The 17,608-nt window shown below is 43.2% G+C and overlaps 1 protein-coding gene across 3 annotated transcripts in view; it reads left to right on the top strand.

Moving 5' to 3' along the window:
• Nucleotides 1-17,608, top strand: part of smarcc1a (SWI/SNF related BAF chromatin remodeling complex subunit C1a) — a 288,801-nt gene that overhangs the window by 79,627 nt on the left and 191,566 nt on the right. For all 3 annotated transcript variants that reach the window (XM_072468117.1, XM_072468118.1, XM_072468116.1), the window contains exons 6-10: nucleotides 4,484-4,553; nucleotides 4,779-4,848; nucleotides 7,972-8,047; nucleotides 9,340-9,471; nucleotides 16,314-16,438. In XM_072468117.1, the coding sequence (XP_072324218.1) occupies nucleotides 4,484-4,553; nucleotides 4,779-4,848; nucleotides 7,972-8,047; nucleotides 9,340-9,471; nucleotides 16,314-16,438 (473 nt within the window). The remainder of the gene's footprint in view (nucleotides 1-4,483; nucleotides 4,554-4,778; nucleotides 4,849-7,971; nucleotides 8,048-9,339; nucleotides 9,472-16,313; nucleotides 16,439-17,608) is intronic.

The following is a 17,608-nucleotide window of genomic DNA, read 5'->3' as shown; positions in this document are numbered from 1 at the left end:
GAGCCAGAAAGTCTCCTACTGTACCAGGTTCTATGTTCCTATAACTCAAAACAGATAATCTGGTCATTTTCACATTGCTGTTTGTGGAAGCATGCTGTGTGTAAAATGGCATGTGTAAAGTACCTTTTGAGACTTTCAGAATTGCAAGAGCCATGTAAATGCCAGTCTTTTTAAATGGATTTCTATTTGGGAGCACCATTGTGCCACATTACATCTGCCAGTAACATAGCTATTTGTATAGTAAGATTGTTAGTTAACCGAGTATTCTGTGCAGTTTCTGTTATGCCTGCAGATGGTGCTGTGGTTGGCAATTGCAGTAAAAACGACGTTACATTGTGTGCCAATGCACACAATTTGGCTGTGAAAAGATCCAGGGAACTGCAAATCTTAGCCCTCTTGCAGGCAGAAATAGTGATTTACAACTCCCAGAAATGTAAACTGTTGCAATTATTTAGGAGATCGGACCGGGTCCTTGGCTCAACAAAAATCTACCATTAATTGCACAAATGCACCAAACACTACCCCATTGGCTGCATGTCTTTGTCTTGTGTACCTAGATGGATACTGCAAGTTATAATTGAACCTTTTTTGGACTCCAGCATTCTGGTGAAATTGCACTGTGGCCTTTACAAAGACAGTACATGTTCCCTGAGCATTGGTCCCGATATCTGCATTCGGTACTCCAGCTGAGGTCTGATCGAGACTCTTACACAGACAAGTGCAACATTAGTTTCTCCCACTATCTCCCACTATAGGAGTAATCTATAGGCCACCAAATAGTAACATTATGGTGGGGCAGGCAATAAACAAAGAAATAACAGATGCATGTAGAAATGGTACAGCAGTTATCATGGGGGATTTTAATCTACATGTTGATTGGTTTAACCAGGTCGGTCAAGGCAGCCTTGAGGAGGTGTTTATAGAATGTATCCGCGATAGTTTCCTCGAACAGTATGTAATGGAACCGACGAGGCAACAAGCGGTCCTAGATCTGGTCCTGTGTAATGAGACAGGATTGATTCAGGATCTCATAGTTAGGGATCCTCTCGGAAGGAGCGATCACTATATGGTGGAATTTAAAATACAGATGGAGGGTGAGAAGGTAAAATCAAGCACTAGTGTTTTGTGCTTAAACAAAGGAGATTACAATGGGATGAGAGAAGACCTAGCTAAGGTAGACTGGGAGCAAAGACTTTATGGTGAAACAGTTGAGGAACAGTGGAGAACCTTCCAAGTGATTTTTCACAGTGCCCAGCAAAGGTTTATACCAACAAAAAGGAAGGACGGTAAAAAGAGGGAAAATCGACCGTGGATATCTAAGGAAATAAGGGAGAGTATCAAATTGAAGGAAAAAACATACAAAGATCAGTGGGAGACTAGAGGACTGGGAAATCTTTAGGGGGCAACAGAAAGCTACTAAAAAAGCTATAAAGAAGAGTAAGATAGATTATGAGAGTAAACTTGCTCAGAATATAAAAACAGATAGTAAAAGTTTCTACAAATACATAAAACAAAAAAGAGTGGCTAAGGTAAATATTGGTCCTTTAGAGGATGAGAAGGGAGATTTAATAATGGGAGATGAGGAAATGGCTGAGGAATTGAACAGGTTTTTTGGGTCGGTCTTATCAGTGGAAGACACAAATAACATGCCAGTGACTGATGGAAATGAGGCTATGACAGGTGAGGACCTTGAGAGGATTGATATCACCAAGGAGGTAGTGATGGGCAAGCTAATGGGGCTAAAGGTAGACCAAGTCTCCTGGCCCTGATGGAATGCATCCCAGAGTGCTAAAAGAGATGGCTAGGGAAATTGCAAATGCACTAGTGATAATTTACCAAAATTCACTAGACTCTGGGGTGGTCCCGGCGGATTGGAAATTAGCAAACGTGACACCACTGTTTAAAAAAGGAGGTAGGCAGAAAGTGGGTAATTATAGGCCAGTGAGCTTAACTTCGGTAGTAGGGAAGATGCTGGAATCTATCATCAAGGAAGAAATAGTGAGGCATCTGGATGGAAATTGTCCCATTGGACAGACGCAGCATGGGTTCATAAAGGGCAGGTCGTGCCTAACTAATTTAGTGGAATTTTTTGAGGACATTAACAGTGCGGTAGATAACGGGGAGCCAATGGATGTAGTATATCTGGATTTCCAGAAAGCCTTTGACAAAGTGCCACACAAAAGGTTGTTGCATAAGATAAAGATGCATGGCATTAAGGGGAAAGTAGGAGCATGGATAGAGGATTGGTTAATTAATAGAAAGCAAAGAGTGGGGATAAATGGGTGTTTCTCTGGTTGGCAATCAGTAGCTAGTGGTGTCCCTCAGGGATCAGTGTTGGGCCCACAACTGTTCACAATTTACATAGATGATTCGGAGTTGGGGACCAAGGGCAATGTGTCCAAGTTTGCAGACGACACTAAGATAAGTGGTAAAGCAAAAAGTGCAGAGGATACTGGAAGTCTGCAGAGGGATTTGGACAGGCTAAGTGAATGGGCTAGGGTCTGGCAGATGGAATACAATGTTGACAAATGTGAGGTTATCCATTTTGGTAAGAATAACGGCAAAAGGGATTATTATTTAAATGATAAAAAATTAAAACATGCTGCTGTGCAGAGAGATCTGGGTGTGCTAGTGCATGAGTCGCAGAAAGTTGGTTTTCAGGTGCAACAGGTGATTAAGAAGGCAAATGGAATTTTGTCCTTCATTGCTAGAGGGATGGAGTTTAAAACTAGGGAGGTTATGCTGCAATTGTATAAGGTGTTAGTGAGGCCACACCTGGAGTATTGTGTTCAGTTTTGGTCTCCTTACTTGAGAAAGGACGTACTGGCACTGGATGGTGTGCAGAGGAGATTCACTAGGTTAATCCCAGAGCTGAAGGGGTTGGATTACGAGGAGAGGTTGAGTAGACTGGGACTGTACTCGTTGGAATTTAGAAGGATGAGGGGGGATCTTATAGAAACATATAAGATTATGAAGGGAATAGATAGGATAGATGCGGGCAGGTTGTTTCCACTGGTGGGTGAAAGCAGAACTAGGGGGCATAGCCTCAAAATAAGGGGAAGTAGATTTAGGACTGAGTTTAGGAGGAACCTGAGTTTTGGCGACCTGATAGAGGTATACAAAATTATGAGGGGCATAGACAGAGTGGATAGTCAGAGGCTTTTCCCCAGGGTAGAGGGGTCAATTACTAGGGGGCATAGGTTTAAGGTGAGAGGGGCAAAGTTTAGAGTAGATGTACGAGGCAAGATTTTTAAGCAGAGGGTAGTGGGTGCCTGGAACTCACTACCGGAGGAGGTAGTGGAGGCAGGGACGATAGGGACATTTAAGGGGCATCTTGACAAATATATGAATAGGATGGGAATAGAAGGATACGGACCCAGGAAGTGTAGAAGATTGTAGTTTAGTCGGGCAGTATGGTCGGCACGGGCTTGGAGGGCCGAAGGGCCTGTTCCTGTGCTGTACACTTCTTTGTTCTTTGTTCTTCACCCAAAGGGTTGTGAATCTATGGAATTCCTTGCCCAGTGAAGCAGTAGAGGCTCCTTCATTAAATGTTTTTAAGATAAAGATAGATAGTTTTTTGAAGAATAAAGGGATTAAGGGTTATGGTGTTCGGGCCGGAAAGTGGAGCTGAGTCCACAAAAGATCAGCCATGATCTCATTGAATGGTGGAGCAGGCTCGAGGGGCCAGATGGCCTACTCCTGCTCCTAGTTCTTATGTTCTTATGTTCTTCTTGCGATGAAGGCTAATATTCAATTTGCCTTTTTGTTTACTTTTTGTACCTGTGCACATGGAAACCAATCCAGTGGGTGGCACAGTAGCACAGTGGTTAGCACTGTTGCTTCACAGCGCCAGGGTCCCAGATTCGATTTGTGGCATGGGTCACCGTCTGTGTGGAGTCTGCACGCTCTGCATGGGTTTCCTCCGGGTGCTTCGGTTTCCTCCCACAAGTCCCGAAAGACGTACTGTTGGTAATTTGAACATTCTGAATTGTCCCTGTGTACCCGAATAGGTGCTGGAATGTGGCGATTGGGGCTTTTCACCGTAACTTCATTGCAGTATTAATGTAAGCCTATTTGTGACAGTGACAATAAAGATTATTACTTAAGATCATTAGGTACTTTACCAAAACTTGATTTTCACCACTTCAGAAAGTAACATACTATGCGCATAGAAATTTAGGAAAAGAGTAGGCCAGTTGGCCCTTTGAGCCTGCTCTGCTATTTGAAAAGATCATGGCTGCCCCAACTCTCCTTCTTACCCACCTATAACCCTGTCAATCACCACCTGAGGGGGGGCAGGGAACAGGTTATTGAGTCGGATAATCGGCCATGATATTGAAGCAGGCTTAGAGGGCCTAATAGTGTACTCCTGATCCTATTTTCTGTGTTTGCAGTATATTGCTAATTTTGGAAGAGGCACATAAATAATGAACATCATGCAAGATTTTTGCACTGCTGATTATCTCTGCTTTTTCTCATGCAGGGAACAATTACAGAAGACAAATCAAAAGGCTCCCACATAATTTATCCTATTCCCAGCTCTCTGGATGAAGGTAAGCAAGGTTGTATGGTATCAAAATTCCTATCAATGTCAATCAAACGTTGCAGATCTGTACTGTACCTATTTAGCATTTGTATGTCTGTATTTTCTGTCTGCATTTTCTCACGGAAATGAAGAATTTTCACACGCTTGGTTTGAAAATATAAATTTGCTGTAATCTTTCAATCTGTGTCTATTCCTGTTTCTGTAACGCTTCTTAATTTATTTTCTGTTGCAGAAGAGTGGTTGAGACCTGTTATGAAGCGAGAAAAGCAAGTTCTGGTTCATTGGGGAATGTTCCCAGACAGGTATTTGTCAGTCGGCTGTTAAAGCTGGCAAGTAAGAGGGCAGTACAGTGGTTAGCACTGCTGCCTCATGGAGCCGAGGTCCCAGGTTCGATCCTGGCTCTGGATCATTGTCTGTGTGGTGTTTGCATATACTCCCTGTGTTTGCGTGAGTTTCGCCCCCACAACCCAAAGATGTGCAGGGTAGGTGGATTGGCCACGCTAAATTGACCCTTATTTGGAAAAAATGAATTGGGTACTCTGAATTAAAATAAAATGCTGGCAAGTAAATGAACATCGAATTTTACAGCTTAGAAGAAGGTTGTTCAGCACTTCACAGCCATGCAGTTTGAGCAGCTTTGTGTACACATGACAATAAACAAATCTAAATTCTGCTCTTTCCCTGGATACCTTTAATTTTCACTCAAAATATCTTTAATTTTTAAAACTCTTATTCTGCTTCCAAGTAATTTTGTTAAACTATTTCCCATCTTATTTCTCTGTACTTGATCAATAATAAATGGTGTCTGGCTCTGGAGGGCATAACTGCAGAAAGTAATCTGTGCAGATGACACAAAGAATGGCCGTGTGGTTGACAGTGAGGTTAAGTGTCTTGGGTTACAGGAAGATATAGACAGGATGGTCAAATGGGCAGATAAGTGGCAGATGGAATTTAACCCTGAAAAAGGTGAGGTAATACACTTTGGAAGAAATAATTTGACAAGGAAATATTCAATGAATGGCATGACACTCGTAAAGTTTTAGGAACAAAGGGACCGTGGCGGTGAAAGTGGAAGCACAGCACTGCGGCATAGTGGTTAGTCCAAAGATGCGCAGGTCAGGTGGATTGGCTATGATAAATTGCCCCTACATGTCCAAAGTTTTGGTAGGTTTATGGGGATAGGGTGGGAGAGTGGACCCAGGTGAGGTGCTCTTTCGAAGGATCGGTGCATACTTGATGGGCCGAATGGCCTCCTGCACTGTAGGGATTCTATGAAGGACAGGTTAATATGGTGGTAAAAAAGGCATAAGGGGCACTATATCAATCGAGGCATAGATTACAAAAGCAGGCAGGTCATGTTGGAGTTGTATACAACTTTGGTGGTCGCCACATCGTCGGAAGGATGTGACTGGAGGGAGTGCAGCGGCCATTCATTGGGATGGAACATTTACATTATGTAGAGGGGTTGGATAGGCTTGGGTTGTTTACGCTGGAGCAGTGAAGATTGAGGGGCGACCTGATCAAGGTGTCCAAGATTGAGGGGCATGAGGGTGGATACAAAACACTTGTTCCCCTTAGTTGAAGGGTCAGTCATGAGGGGACATAGTTCAAGGTGTTGTACCTGTAAAAACTCCAGTATTTTTGACCAGTTTACTTAAAGGTTTTACCTGTCTTTATTAACGAGGAAACAAACCACAAACACAAGTTCAAAATTCAACAATATTTATTAACACACTATCACCCACAAAATACTAGAGTTCCCCAAGATCAGTGTATACCTGCCGTAAAGGTGGCTTGGTCAGCTACGGATCTGATTGCTGGAATTCCTCTGGCCTGTCTTCACGGAGGTGGTTCTCGCTGGCAGTCTCTTCCTTGCTTCCTTCCTTCTGGTCCAGTCGAGGTTTGGTCTGGTCTTCACTTCTCCGATCTAGTCAAGGTCACCTTGTACACCGAGTCTTTGCTTTCAAGGGGTCTGGAGTGTCTGTTTTTATCCCCCTCCCTCCACGCCCGTTGCCATTTTCCCTGGCTTTCTGTCAATAATTCCTCGGGAGGGGCTCTCAGCAGCCAATGGTCCATTTGATAACCGTTTGACAGGCCACCTGAGCCTGCCCCAGGTGTCCCATCTCTGGTGGTGTGGGCTGCACATAACCTGTTCGCATATCAGGTAACAGTAGAAACTCTGGGTGACGGAAAGTCTGATTCGATCTGGACTACTGACAATAGAACTGTGCACATCAATAGGGTGCAATGATCTCCTTAATGGGTGATTGACAGGGCAGGTCCAAACTTATTCTGGCAGTTGCGTATTTGACTTTGGTCAAGTCTGAATTCCAACGGCCTCCCTGAGGTTTGACTGCAGTATGATTTAAAATGTCCAATTCTTTAATTTAGGATATCCAATTTAATCAGACAAATTCTTTAATTTAAAATCCACAATTTTAATCGGGCCAAAATCAAGGCCTTGCTAGGTTACCACAAAGGTGAGGGTCAGGAGGTTTATGAGGGCATGCAAGGAAAAACCTTGTTACCCAGAGGGTGGTGACAGTCTGGAATGCACTGCTTGGGGGTGGTGGTAGAAGCGGGGTTGCCTCACATCCCTGGATGAGCACTTGGCACGTCATAATGTTCAAGACGATCGGCTAAGTGCTGGCAAATGGGTTTAGGCAGGTAGGTCAGATGTTTTTCACATGTCGGTGTCGACTCAGTGGGCCAAAGGGCCTCTTCAGCACTGTATTTTCTGTGATAATCTGACTTGCATCTGATGTCTGCAAGGTGCCGAAAAGTTGATTCCTTAACTATCCGAGTTGGGAAAGAAGGGAGATTGTGGAGGCAGTCAACTGTATAAATTCGAGATGAGAATTTAATGCAGTTGAAATCGAGACATGAATCATTAAGATAGAAGCTGGATCCATGTGGAGATGAAAGCCAAGGGATTATCATGCTAATGAGGGTATTCTAGAGGTTACCTGCTGTTGGATAAGAAGGAAAAAAGTTTAAGCAAATCAATTAAATTAGCAATGAACGTAGAAAAATAATTCCAGATTTCAATCAATGGTAAGAGTTTTACAGCACATAAAGAGGCTACTTGGCCAATTGTATCTGTGCCGGCTAATGTATCCTGCAATAAACTGAGAAGAATGAGGAAAAGGGACTGAAATTTTTCATGTTCAGGACTTCTTTCTTCTTGGCCAGTAGATAAGCAGCCCAACAAGAGAAAAATTTTATGACCAGTTGAGGAGGGGTCAAATGGTTCCCTTTTTGCCCCCTCTTCATTTGACTGCAACAGATTTTAAAAATGTGTTTGAAAGGATATACTTGCTAATTCAGTGAATGTTTATACACAATGACAATCAAGGACTGACTTGCTTGAGTTTGACAAAGAAAGAGATCAGCTTCATTATATTGAAGGGTTTTTTGCTTCCTAGTTATGACACTTGGATGCCTGTCAGTGAAATTGAAGCTGAAATTGAGGAGCCACCAATCCCTGAAAGGCCATGGAAGGTAAGTTAAATGTATCTCTGCAAAATAAGTGATGATTGAAGAATTACTAAAATTTTAAGGAAATGACAATTGATCCATGTCCAGAAGCAACAGTGTAAAACCACAGTAATGTACTGCCAGCAACAATAATTGATACACCATTAAAAGTGTACACTGATCTGATTTTAATAAATAATTAGTTGGATGTGATGCCCTCCAAATGTAATTGAAATGCTGTATAATGAAATTTTTTTCTACAATGCTTTTCTTACAGTTTCAAAGGCCCTGATGTGGTTCACTTGACAATGAATTGTTTTCAAGTAGGAAAGTGTAGCAGCATTTGTGTAATCCCATAAACAACAATAAAGTAAAGCCTAATCAATTAGTTTTTGGTGATAACAGAGGAAGAATTTTTGGCCTGGGCATGGAATACTATTCTTTGAGCAGTGGCTTGGGGATCTTTTCATTGCCACTCAACCGGCAGGCGTGTATTGTTCAATATTTCCAGCGAGTTGGCAGGACTTTATATACAGTGTGGCAGTCAGTCATTGCTGTCATTCCCATTGATTGTGTGCTTATCTTGGACCCATAACCATTTATCTTGGAGGCAAAATTTCCATGGCAATCCCTTGGAGGTAGAACCAATAGAAAGGATCAGTCATGTTAAATGCTGAATGGCAATCGAGGATAGATAATTGATGAATCATTTGAGATATTGGTGACGGGTTGTTGCTGTTATGGATAGCCGAGATTGAAACGAGCAATTGTTGGGTGATGCGACTCCAGAGCTGTCTGGTATCACTGGATTTGGGCACCTGAAGCAGCAGGGGTTCGATCAAAATCTTTGGTTGGAAACCTCACTCTGAAAACCATGAGAATCACGCATGGATTGCAGCCAAATTCAGCGGGGGGAAAAGGAGGAACTGCTTGGAATCTTTTCACAATTGTGAGATCCAAGTTGAACACTGGCATTAACGAGAATTGCTGGGACTTGACACAATACTGCATAAAAGAAGAGATTGTTAAGATCAACTGTAAATGTTTTTTTAATAAGGCATGATCGATGGAGGAACAGTAATCTATATAAATGTATGTGATAAGCTTTGTGTACTTGGCCAATTTCTTTGCACTGTAAAGTAGCTCTTGTGTAATGTAGAATCAGCACTAGTCTTTTGCTGGGTTGCACATCGGATCTCTTTCTCTCTCTCTTTCCTTGCTGTCAATTGAAAGGGCAACTTATCTCCTTAACCAAATTTGTCCACTTTCTTATCAGTCGATTGCAAAACATTCTAATGTTGTGTTGACCTGCCCAGGTGCATGCCAAGTGGATCCTGGATACCGATGTGTTCAACGAGTGGATGAACGAAGAAGATTACGAGGTTGACGATAGCAGAAAACCTGTTAATTACCGGCAGCACATTCCGATCAGGACTGTTGCTGAAGAGGTAGAGGATGATATTTGACTCTTTTGCTGCATTTCTAAAATTGTTTTATTCTGTTTATCAATAAAATGACATGTAGGCCAAACAGAATGAAGGTGGCCTTCTGTGACAAGTTCATCATTCTGCATCTGAGATCACAGAAGGTAAACTCATTGGGTTGTATCTTCCCTGAATTGATCTCATCAATGTAATAGGTCTGGAAGCATATTGATTATGCGCTGGATAAAAGCAAATTACTGCGGATAATTTTGTGGACACTCCAGCCGGGACAATTACCTGCCCCCTATCTTTTCATTGAGAACTGTCGATGGGACATTGGCCGTCAAAAAATAAGATAATGATTATGCGATTGGATGAGTAATTCCAGAGAATGAGAGTTCAAACCTGAGCATGGCAGTTTGAGAATTTACTTGATGAATATTATAAACAAAGTAAATGCAAACTATTTAGGTAAATGGTTCACAAATGCTGTCGGAGGTAGGAAACCTGTCTACCTGGGCTAGTCCCATAAGTGTCGTGACTTTTAACGTGGCACCTCAGGCCAGCATTTGTTACCCATCCTTCGCAGTGGTGTCTCCACACTTGATATGAGCTAGTTTGAAAATATTAAAAATTAGAGTGAAGAATTAGCTTCATTTTGTGCTTCAGTCCCATGAAACACTTGCAGCCTGATTGAGCCATTGAAATTCATTTACAGACCTCGGAGACTTTAATCACATCAGTTTATGCTGGATTTGAACACACTGTGCATTTAATATTTAAGGCATGGCGCGATCTGATCCCGGTCTTCCAGCCTACTGAAATCAGACCTACTGAAATCAGACCTGTTTTACAAGAAAAAGGTATATTTACCGATGAGCTGCAACTATCAAGAACAGACAACCGGTTTTCTCTGAAGTGGTAAAATGGAAAGATCAATGTTTATTATTCAACTCCCCTCTGCCACTCGTACGTGAGCAGTGCACTCCCATAAAAGGATCATTTCAAAAGGTAGCATGCACTAGGAACTTCGTTCTCAGTTGTACTTGGGAAGTCTTCAAATGATGCAGGCCTGTGATTACTTATTGGTGCACTGCAGAATAAAGTCTGGAGGTTTAGGATGACCAATTTGCTGTGATTCTCGAATTTACAGTGCAGAAGGAGGCCATTCGGCCCATCGAGTCTGCTCTGGCTCTTGGAAAGAGCACCCTACTCAAACCCACACCTCCACCCTTTCTCCCCCTAACCCAGTAACCCCACCTAACCTTTTTGGATGGTAAGAGCAATTTAGAATGGCCAATCCACCTAACCTGCACATCTTTCGACTGTGGGAAGAAACCGGAGCACCCGGAGGAACATGCAGACTCTGCACAGATAGTGACCCAAGCTGGGAATCGACCCTGGAGCTGTGAGCAACAGTGCCAACCACTGTGCTACCGTGCCGCCCTGCTTATCCGCTTAGAATAGATTTCTTTACTCCACTCCATTCGAGATGTGGTCAAATCCCTACAGTTAAGGACGGCACGGTGGGGTAGTGGTTAGCACTGCTGCCTCACGGCACAGAGGACCCAGGTTCGATCCCGGCCCCGGGTCACTATCCATGTGGAGTTTGCACATTCTCCCTGTGTCTTCACGTGTCTCGCCGCCCCCCCCCCCCCCCACCCCCCACAACACAGTAGGTGGATTGGCCATGCTATGTTGCCCCTTAATTGGAAAAGAATAATTGGGTACTCTAAATTTATAACAAAAGTCCCTGCAGTGAAAACCTGGTTGGGTTCCTCAAATAGAGGGATGAAGGCCAACCCAAATTTTGTATCTGCTGATGGTTCTGAGCAAAGTCCTGTTACTTCACTCCCTCACTGCTCCAAAAATATGCCTGATTAAATATGCTTGTCTGAAACTTTAAGACCATAAGACATAGGAGCGGAAGTAAGGCCATTCGGCCCATCGAGTCCACTCCACCATTCAATCATGGCTGATTTCAACTCCATTTACCCGCTCTCTCCATAGCCCTTAATTCCTCGAGAAATCAAGAATTTATCAACTTCTGTCTTAAAGACACTCAACGTCCCGGCCTCCACCGCCCTCTGTGGCAATGAATTCCACAGACCCACCACTCTCTGGCTGAAGAAATTTCTCCTCATCTCTGTTCTAAAGTGACTCCCTTTTATTCTAAGGCGGTGCCCCCGGGTCCTAGTCTCCCCTGCTAATGGAAACAACTTCCCTACATCCACCCTATCTAAGCCATTCATTATCTTGTAAGTTTCTATTCGATCTCCCCTCAACATCCTAAACTCCACTGAATATAATCCCAAGATCCTCAGGCGTTCATCGTATGTTAGGCCTACCATTCCTGGGATCATCCGTGTGAATCTCCGCTGGACCCACTCCAGTGCCAGGATGTTCTTCCTGAGGTGTGGGGCCCAAAATTGCTCACAGTATTCTAAATGGGGCCTAACTAATGCTTTATAAAGCTTCAGAAGCACATCCCTGCTTTTATATTCCAAGCCTCTTGAGATGAATGACAACATTGCATTTCCTTTCTTAATTACGGACTCAACCTGCAAGTTTACCTTTAGAGAATCCTGGACTAGGACTCCCAAGTCCCTTTGCACTTCAGCATTATGAATTTTGTCACCGTTTAGAAAATAGTCCATGCCTCTATTCTTTTTTCCAAAGTGCAAGACCTCGCACTTGCCCACGTTGAATTTCATCGGCCATTTCTTGGACCACTCTCCTAAACTGTCTAAATCTTTCTGCAGCCTCCCCACCTCCTCCATACTACCTGCCCCTCCACCTATCTTTGTATCATCGGCAAACTTAGCCAGAATGCCCCCAGTCCCGTCATCTAGATCGTTAATATATAAAGAGAACCGCTGTGGCCCCAACACTGAACCCTGCGGGACACCACTCGTCACCGGTTGCCATTCCGAAAAAGAACCTTTTATCCCAACTCTCTGCCTTCTGCCTGACAGCCAATCGTCAATCCATGTTAGTACCTTGCCTCGAATACCATGGGCCCTTATTTTACTCAGCAGTCTCCCGTGAGGCACCTTATCAAAGGCCTTTTGGAAGTCAAGATAGATAACATCCATTGGCTCTCCTTGGTCTAACTTATTTGTTATCTCTTCAAAGAACTCTAACAGGTTTGTCAGGCACGACCTCCCCTTACTAAATCCATGCTGACTTGTCCTACTCCGACCCTGCACGTCCAAGAGTTTAGAAATCTCATCCTTAACAATGGATTCTAGAATCTTGCCAACAACCGAGGTTAGGCTAATTGACCTATAATTTTCCATCTTTTTCCTTGTTCCCTTCTTGAACAGGGGGTTACAACAGCGATTTTCCAATCCTCTGGGACTTTCCCGGACTCCAGTGACTTTTGAAAGATCATAACTAACGCCTCCACTATTTCTTCAGCTATCTCCTTTAGAACTCTAGGATGTAGTCCATCTGGGCCCGGAGATTTATCAATTTTTAGACCTCTTAGTTTCTCTAGCACTTTCTCCTTTGTGATGGCTACCATATTCAACTCTGCCCCCTGACTCTCCGGAATTGGTGGGATATTACTCATGTCTTCTACTGTGAAGACTGACGCAAAGTACTTATTTAGTTCCTCAGCTATTTCCTTGTCTCCCATCACAAAATTACCAGCGTCATTTTGGAGCGGCCCAATGTCAACTTTTGCCTCCCGTTTGTTTTTAATGTATTGAAAGAAACTTTTACTATCATTCCTAATGTTACTGGCTAGCCTACCTTCATATTTGATCCTCTCTTTCCTTATTTCTCTCTTTGTTATCCTCTGTTTGTTTTTGTAGCCTTCCCAATCTTCTGACTTCCCACTACTCTTTGCCACATTCTAGGCTTTCTCTTTTGCTTTGATGCATTCCCTAACTTCCTTTGTCAGCCATGGCTGCCTAATCCCCCCTCTGATAACCTTTCTTTTCTTTGGGATGAACCTCTGCACTGTGTCCTCAATTACTCCCAGAAACTCCTGCCATTGCTGTTCTACTGTCTTTCCCACTAGGCTCTGCTCCCAGTCGATTTTCGTCAGTTCCTCCCTCATGCCCCTGTAGTTACCTTTATTTAACTGTAACACCTTTACATCTGATTCTACCTTCTTTCTTTCAAATTGGAGATTGAATTCTACCATATTATGATCACTGCCTCCTAAGTGCTCCCTTACTTTAAGATCTTTAATCAAGTCTGGCTCATTACATAACACTAAGTCCAGAATGGCCTGTTCCCTCGTGGGCTCCATCACAAGCTGTTCCAAAAAGCCCTCCTGTAAACATTCAATGAATTCCCTTTCCTTGGGTCCACTGGCAGCATTATTTACCCAGTCCACCTGCATATTGAAGTCCCCCATGATCACTGTGACCTTGCCTTTCTGACATGCACTTTCTATTTCGTGGTGCATTTTGTGCCCCTGGTCCTGATCACTGTTAGGAGGCCTGTACATAACTCCCATTATGGTTTTTTTGCCTTTGTGGTTCCTCAACTCTACCCACACAGACTCCACATCATCTGACCCTATGTCGTTTAGTGCTATTGATTTAATTTCATTCCTAATTAACAAGGCAACCCCGCCCCCTCTGCCCACCTCCCTGTCTTTTCGATAGGTTGTGAATCCCTGGATGTTTAAATGCCAGTCCTGAACCCCCTGCAACCATGTCTCTGTGATGCCTACCACATCATACCTGCCAGTTACAATCTGGGCCACAAGCTCATCTACCTTGTTCCGTACACTGCGCGCATTTAAATATAGCACCTTTAATTCTCTATTGACCGTCCCTTTTTGTTTTCTTAGTGTGGTGGACCTTGGTTTACTGAGCCTTTCCATACACTGTGTCATATTTTGTGGGATGGGGACTATCGTAACCTCTCCTGAGTTTTGTCTTTTCGTGCTTTTTTGTATTCCTAAGCAGCTACGCCTCCCACTGATTACTTCTCCTCCCCCCCCCCCCAATCTTTAGTTTAAAGTCCTATTGACCACCCTATTTATTCTTTTTGCCAGAACACTGGTCCCAGCTCGGTTCAGGTGGAGACCATCCCAACGGTATAGGTCCCCCCTGTCCCAAAACTGATGCCAGTGTCACATGAAAAGGAACCCCTCTTTCCCACACCACTCTTTCAGCCACGTGTTTGTTATGTGACCGGTGTTTCTGTCCATTGTCCTCGCAATGGTTTCTGACTGTCAAGTACATTTGGTGAGGATCACTTGAGACACATGTATCAGTCTGCATAAGGATTGGGCTGATCGTCATCAGTTGATGGATGAATGTGGAGGTGCTGAAGTGCACATAAAGTGAAGGCTGCCTGCTACTGAAAGAGTGGAGTGACATCAAGGAAAATTACCAACAGAATGAAGGTGGGGAGCACGTGAAAGTGCAGGATCAGCAAACGCACTCCCCTCTTCCTGAACTGGTTACTAAATTGCTTCCTTTATTGCATTCAGGAACTGGGCACAACACTGTAGCTGCTGATCTTATCAGTTGCTTCCAACCAGCCTTGATGAGAACTGCAAGTTTCTTCCTCTTCTCCCATTGTTAGTTTATAAAAAGTATATCCTTCTCTTCCTGATTACAAACAGCAGTAATTCCAGCAAGATGCCATTGAACCTGGTACTGCCTTTGCTCCAGATCCATCTTCCATACTGTTATAACCACACTGGAGGTCCCAGGATCAGGGCCATACGATTTCCCATGACCTCCCCGGAATATGAACTTCCCTCTGAAGGGGAGCAGGACTTCCCACTTAATAATAGTATACTTTTATTGTCACAAGTATGAAGTTACTGTGAAAAGCCCCCAGTCGCCACATTCGTGCGCCTGTTCGGGTAAGCTGGTACGGGAATTGAACCCGTGCTGCTGGCCTTGTTCTGCATCACAAACCAGCTGTTTAGCACACTGAGCTACTGTAAGCCCGTTGAACCGCGTTGAATGCAGCTTCTGTGACTCAAAACGTCCTGGCGTTGGACTCTAACCCCGAGCTTCTGGTCCAGTGTTAGGGGCTTTACCACTGCGCCATAAGGCATTGATGTGGAACTGAGTTGCGCATCTGCCTGATAGATGTGGGGAATGTATTCCTTCCCAAGAGGTATTTTGTGAACTGGGTGAGTTTTACGACAATCCAGCATAGTTTTAATTTATCACTTGCTGTTACCAGGTTTTAATTTCCAGCCTCTTATATTTAAAAAATGAAATTCTCAAACAGCTATGATTTTAACTGGGAGTTCTCTGGAATATGAACACCAGTGATATAATCACTGCACTCCCATACCAGATCAAAGCAAATTTTAAGTATATGCCAGTACCTGACAAAAGGAAGCATGAGACTCTGGCCATAAAAGTTAATATGTGGGGCAACATGGTGGCACAGTGGTTAGCATTGCTGCCTCACGGCACCGAGGTCCCAAGTTCGATCCTGGCTCTGGGTCACTGTCCATGTGGAGTTTGCACATTCTCCCTGTTTGCGTGGGTTTCGCCCCCACAACCCAAAGATGTGCAGGGTAGGTGGATTGGCCATGCTAAAATTGCCCCGGAATTGGAAAAAATGAATTGGGTACCCTAAATTTATACATTTTTTAAAAAGTTAATCGGTTATATTTCATACCCAGAGCTGCTGAATGGCCTAATGCAGTTACAACATTCTCTTTAATTTTCTGCCATTCTGCCTTCTTGTGAAGTTGCTTGAGAGTTTTCTTGACCTATTAAGATAAAACAGCATACAGGTTATAGGGAGAAAGGCATGCATGTGAAATCTGAATATTGCTGACCAACCTGTGTATGTCTGACTCTTTGACCATACACAGCAATATGAACATTATGTTGAACACTTACAAGTTGCCTACCTATTTCAACTAGGCATCCCGCACACCAGATAGAAAGGACAGAAAGTCAACAGCTGGGGCCAAGAAGAGGAAACATTCCCGTTCCCCTTCACCAATATCCACACCTGCTGAATCTAGGAAGAAGAGTGGAAAGAAAGGGTAAATAAAGCTGTTCCTTTGCACCAGTTGATCACGGGCTTCATCTGATTGTGTTGTATGGTAAAAGTGGGAATGAAAATTGTATTTGGTGATTGGGAAGCTGCGATTGAAGATTTATTTCCTGCTGCAGGAAAAACAATTGAAACTAGCGTGAGAGTACGAGATAGAAACTAGAAGTAGGAATGCTCTGAATTTCTGCCACTGCTCTGTGCAGGTTCATGCTGCTAGTTTTGTTTTGTTAAAGTATTTGGATTCATTGCTTTTCATATAAGTTTCTAGCTGATGACAGTCTTGGAACAGACAAGAAAATCAGGCCCACACTGTAACTGTGCGTTCCCTTGGAGCTTGGCCATCGCATTGGGATCATTGAGTTCTCATTCACAGAAGCAATAAATTGAGATGATGGGTTAATGCCGTGTGATCGTGTTTCCAATATTGGTGAAATCAAATTCTTATTTTCGCTTCTCCTTTTGTAAGTCAATGATGTATAAATTTTAACATTGTAAAAATTAGTCCAAGAGCTTAAATTGCACCCATGCGCTCTTGCTGAAAATTGTTGAAAGCCCTGATTTAGGAATGGTGGAAGAATTAAGCCACCAATTAGTACGATTACTATGATGCAGCAGTTTCTGTTCAAACTGAAGTTTAGGCTTTGTACTTTCCTATTTCCACAAACATTGTGAATTGCATGAGTATGCGGGAAGAACTTTTGGGCAGTGATATACTATTTCTCTTTTTTTAAGTGACAGTATTAACTTGACAGTTGTTCATCCACTTTAGCCAGGGATGGTGATCAAGTAGGAGATTTGTCAAATGGTGAGGAGGACTGTATAAACATGTTAGCAGAATGTATTGACCAGTGGCAAGTGTAATCTCATGTAAGGAGTAGGTTATATGTTTTGGGAGATATAAACCTAGTGTGGAAGTCTGGACTTGAGATTAGACTCTGAAGAGTGTGGATCGGCTAGCCTGTCTTGAGTCTGATTGTGTAAAACACCAGTAAACGTAAATTCAGGTGATAGAGCCATAACAAGTGCGAGTAAATTTTGGGTTTTGGATATGGGGCGTAGAGTCCAGGAATGGAGTGGTAATGATTTTTTGCAAAATGTTAGTGAGAACCTAGCTGTAATTGGAATACTTTGTGCACTTGTGTGCACCTCTTACCTGTGT

Source organism: Scyliorhinus torazame, chromosome 11 (genome assembly GCF_047496885.1).
Source record: "Scyliorhinus torazame isolate Kashiwa2021f chromosome 11, sScyTor2.1, whole genome shotgun sequence".
NCBI lineage: Eukaryota > Metazoa > Chordata > Chondrichthyes > Carcharhiniformes > Scyliorhinidae > Scyliorhinus > Scyliorhinus torazame.
Note: the sequence above shows the minus strand (reverse complement) of the source record. Positions and strands in the feature narration are given on the sequence as shown.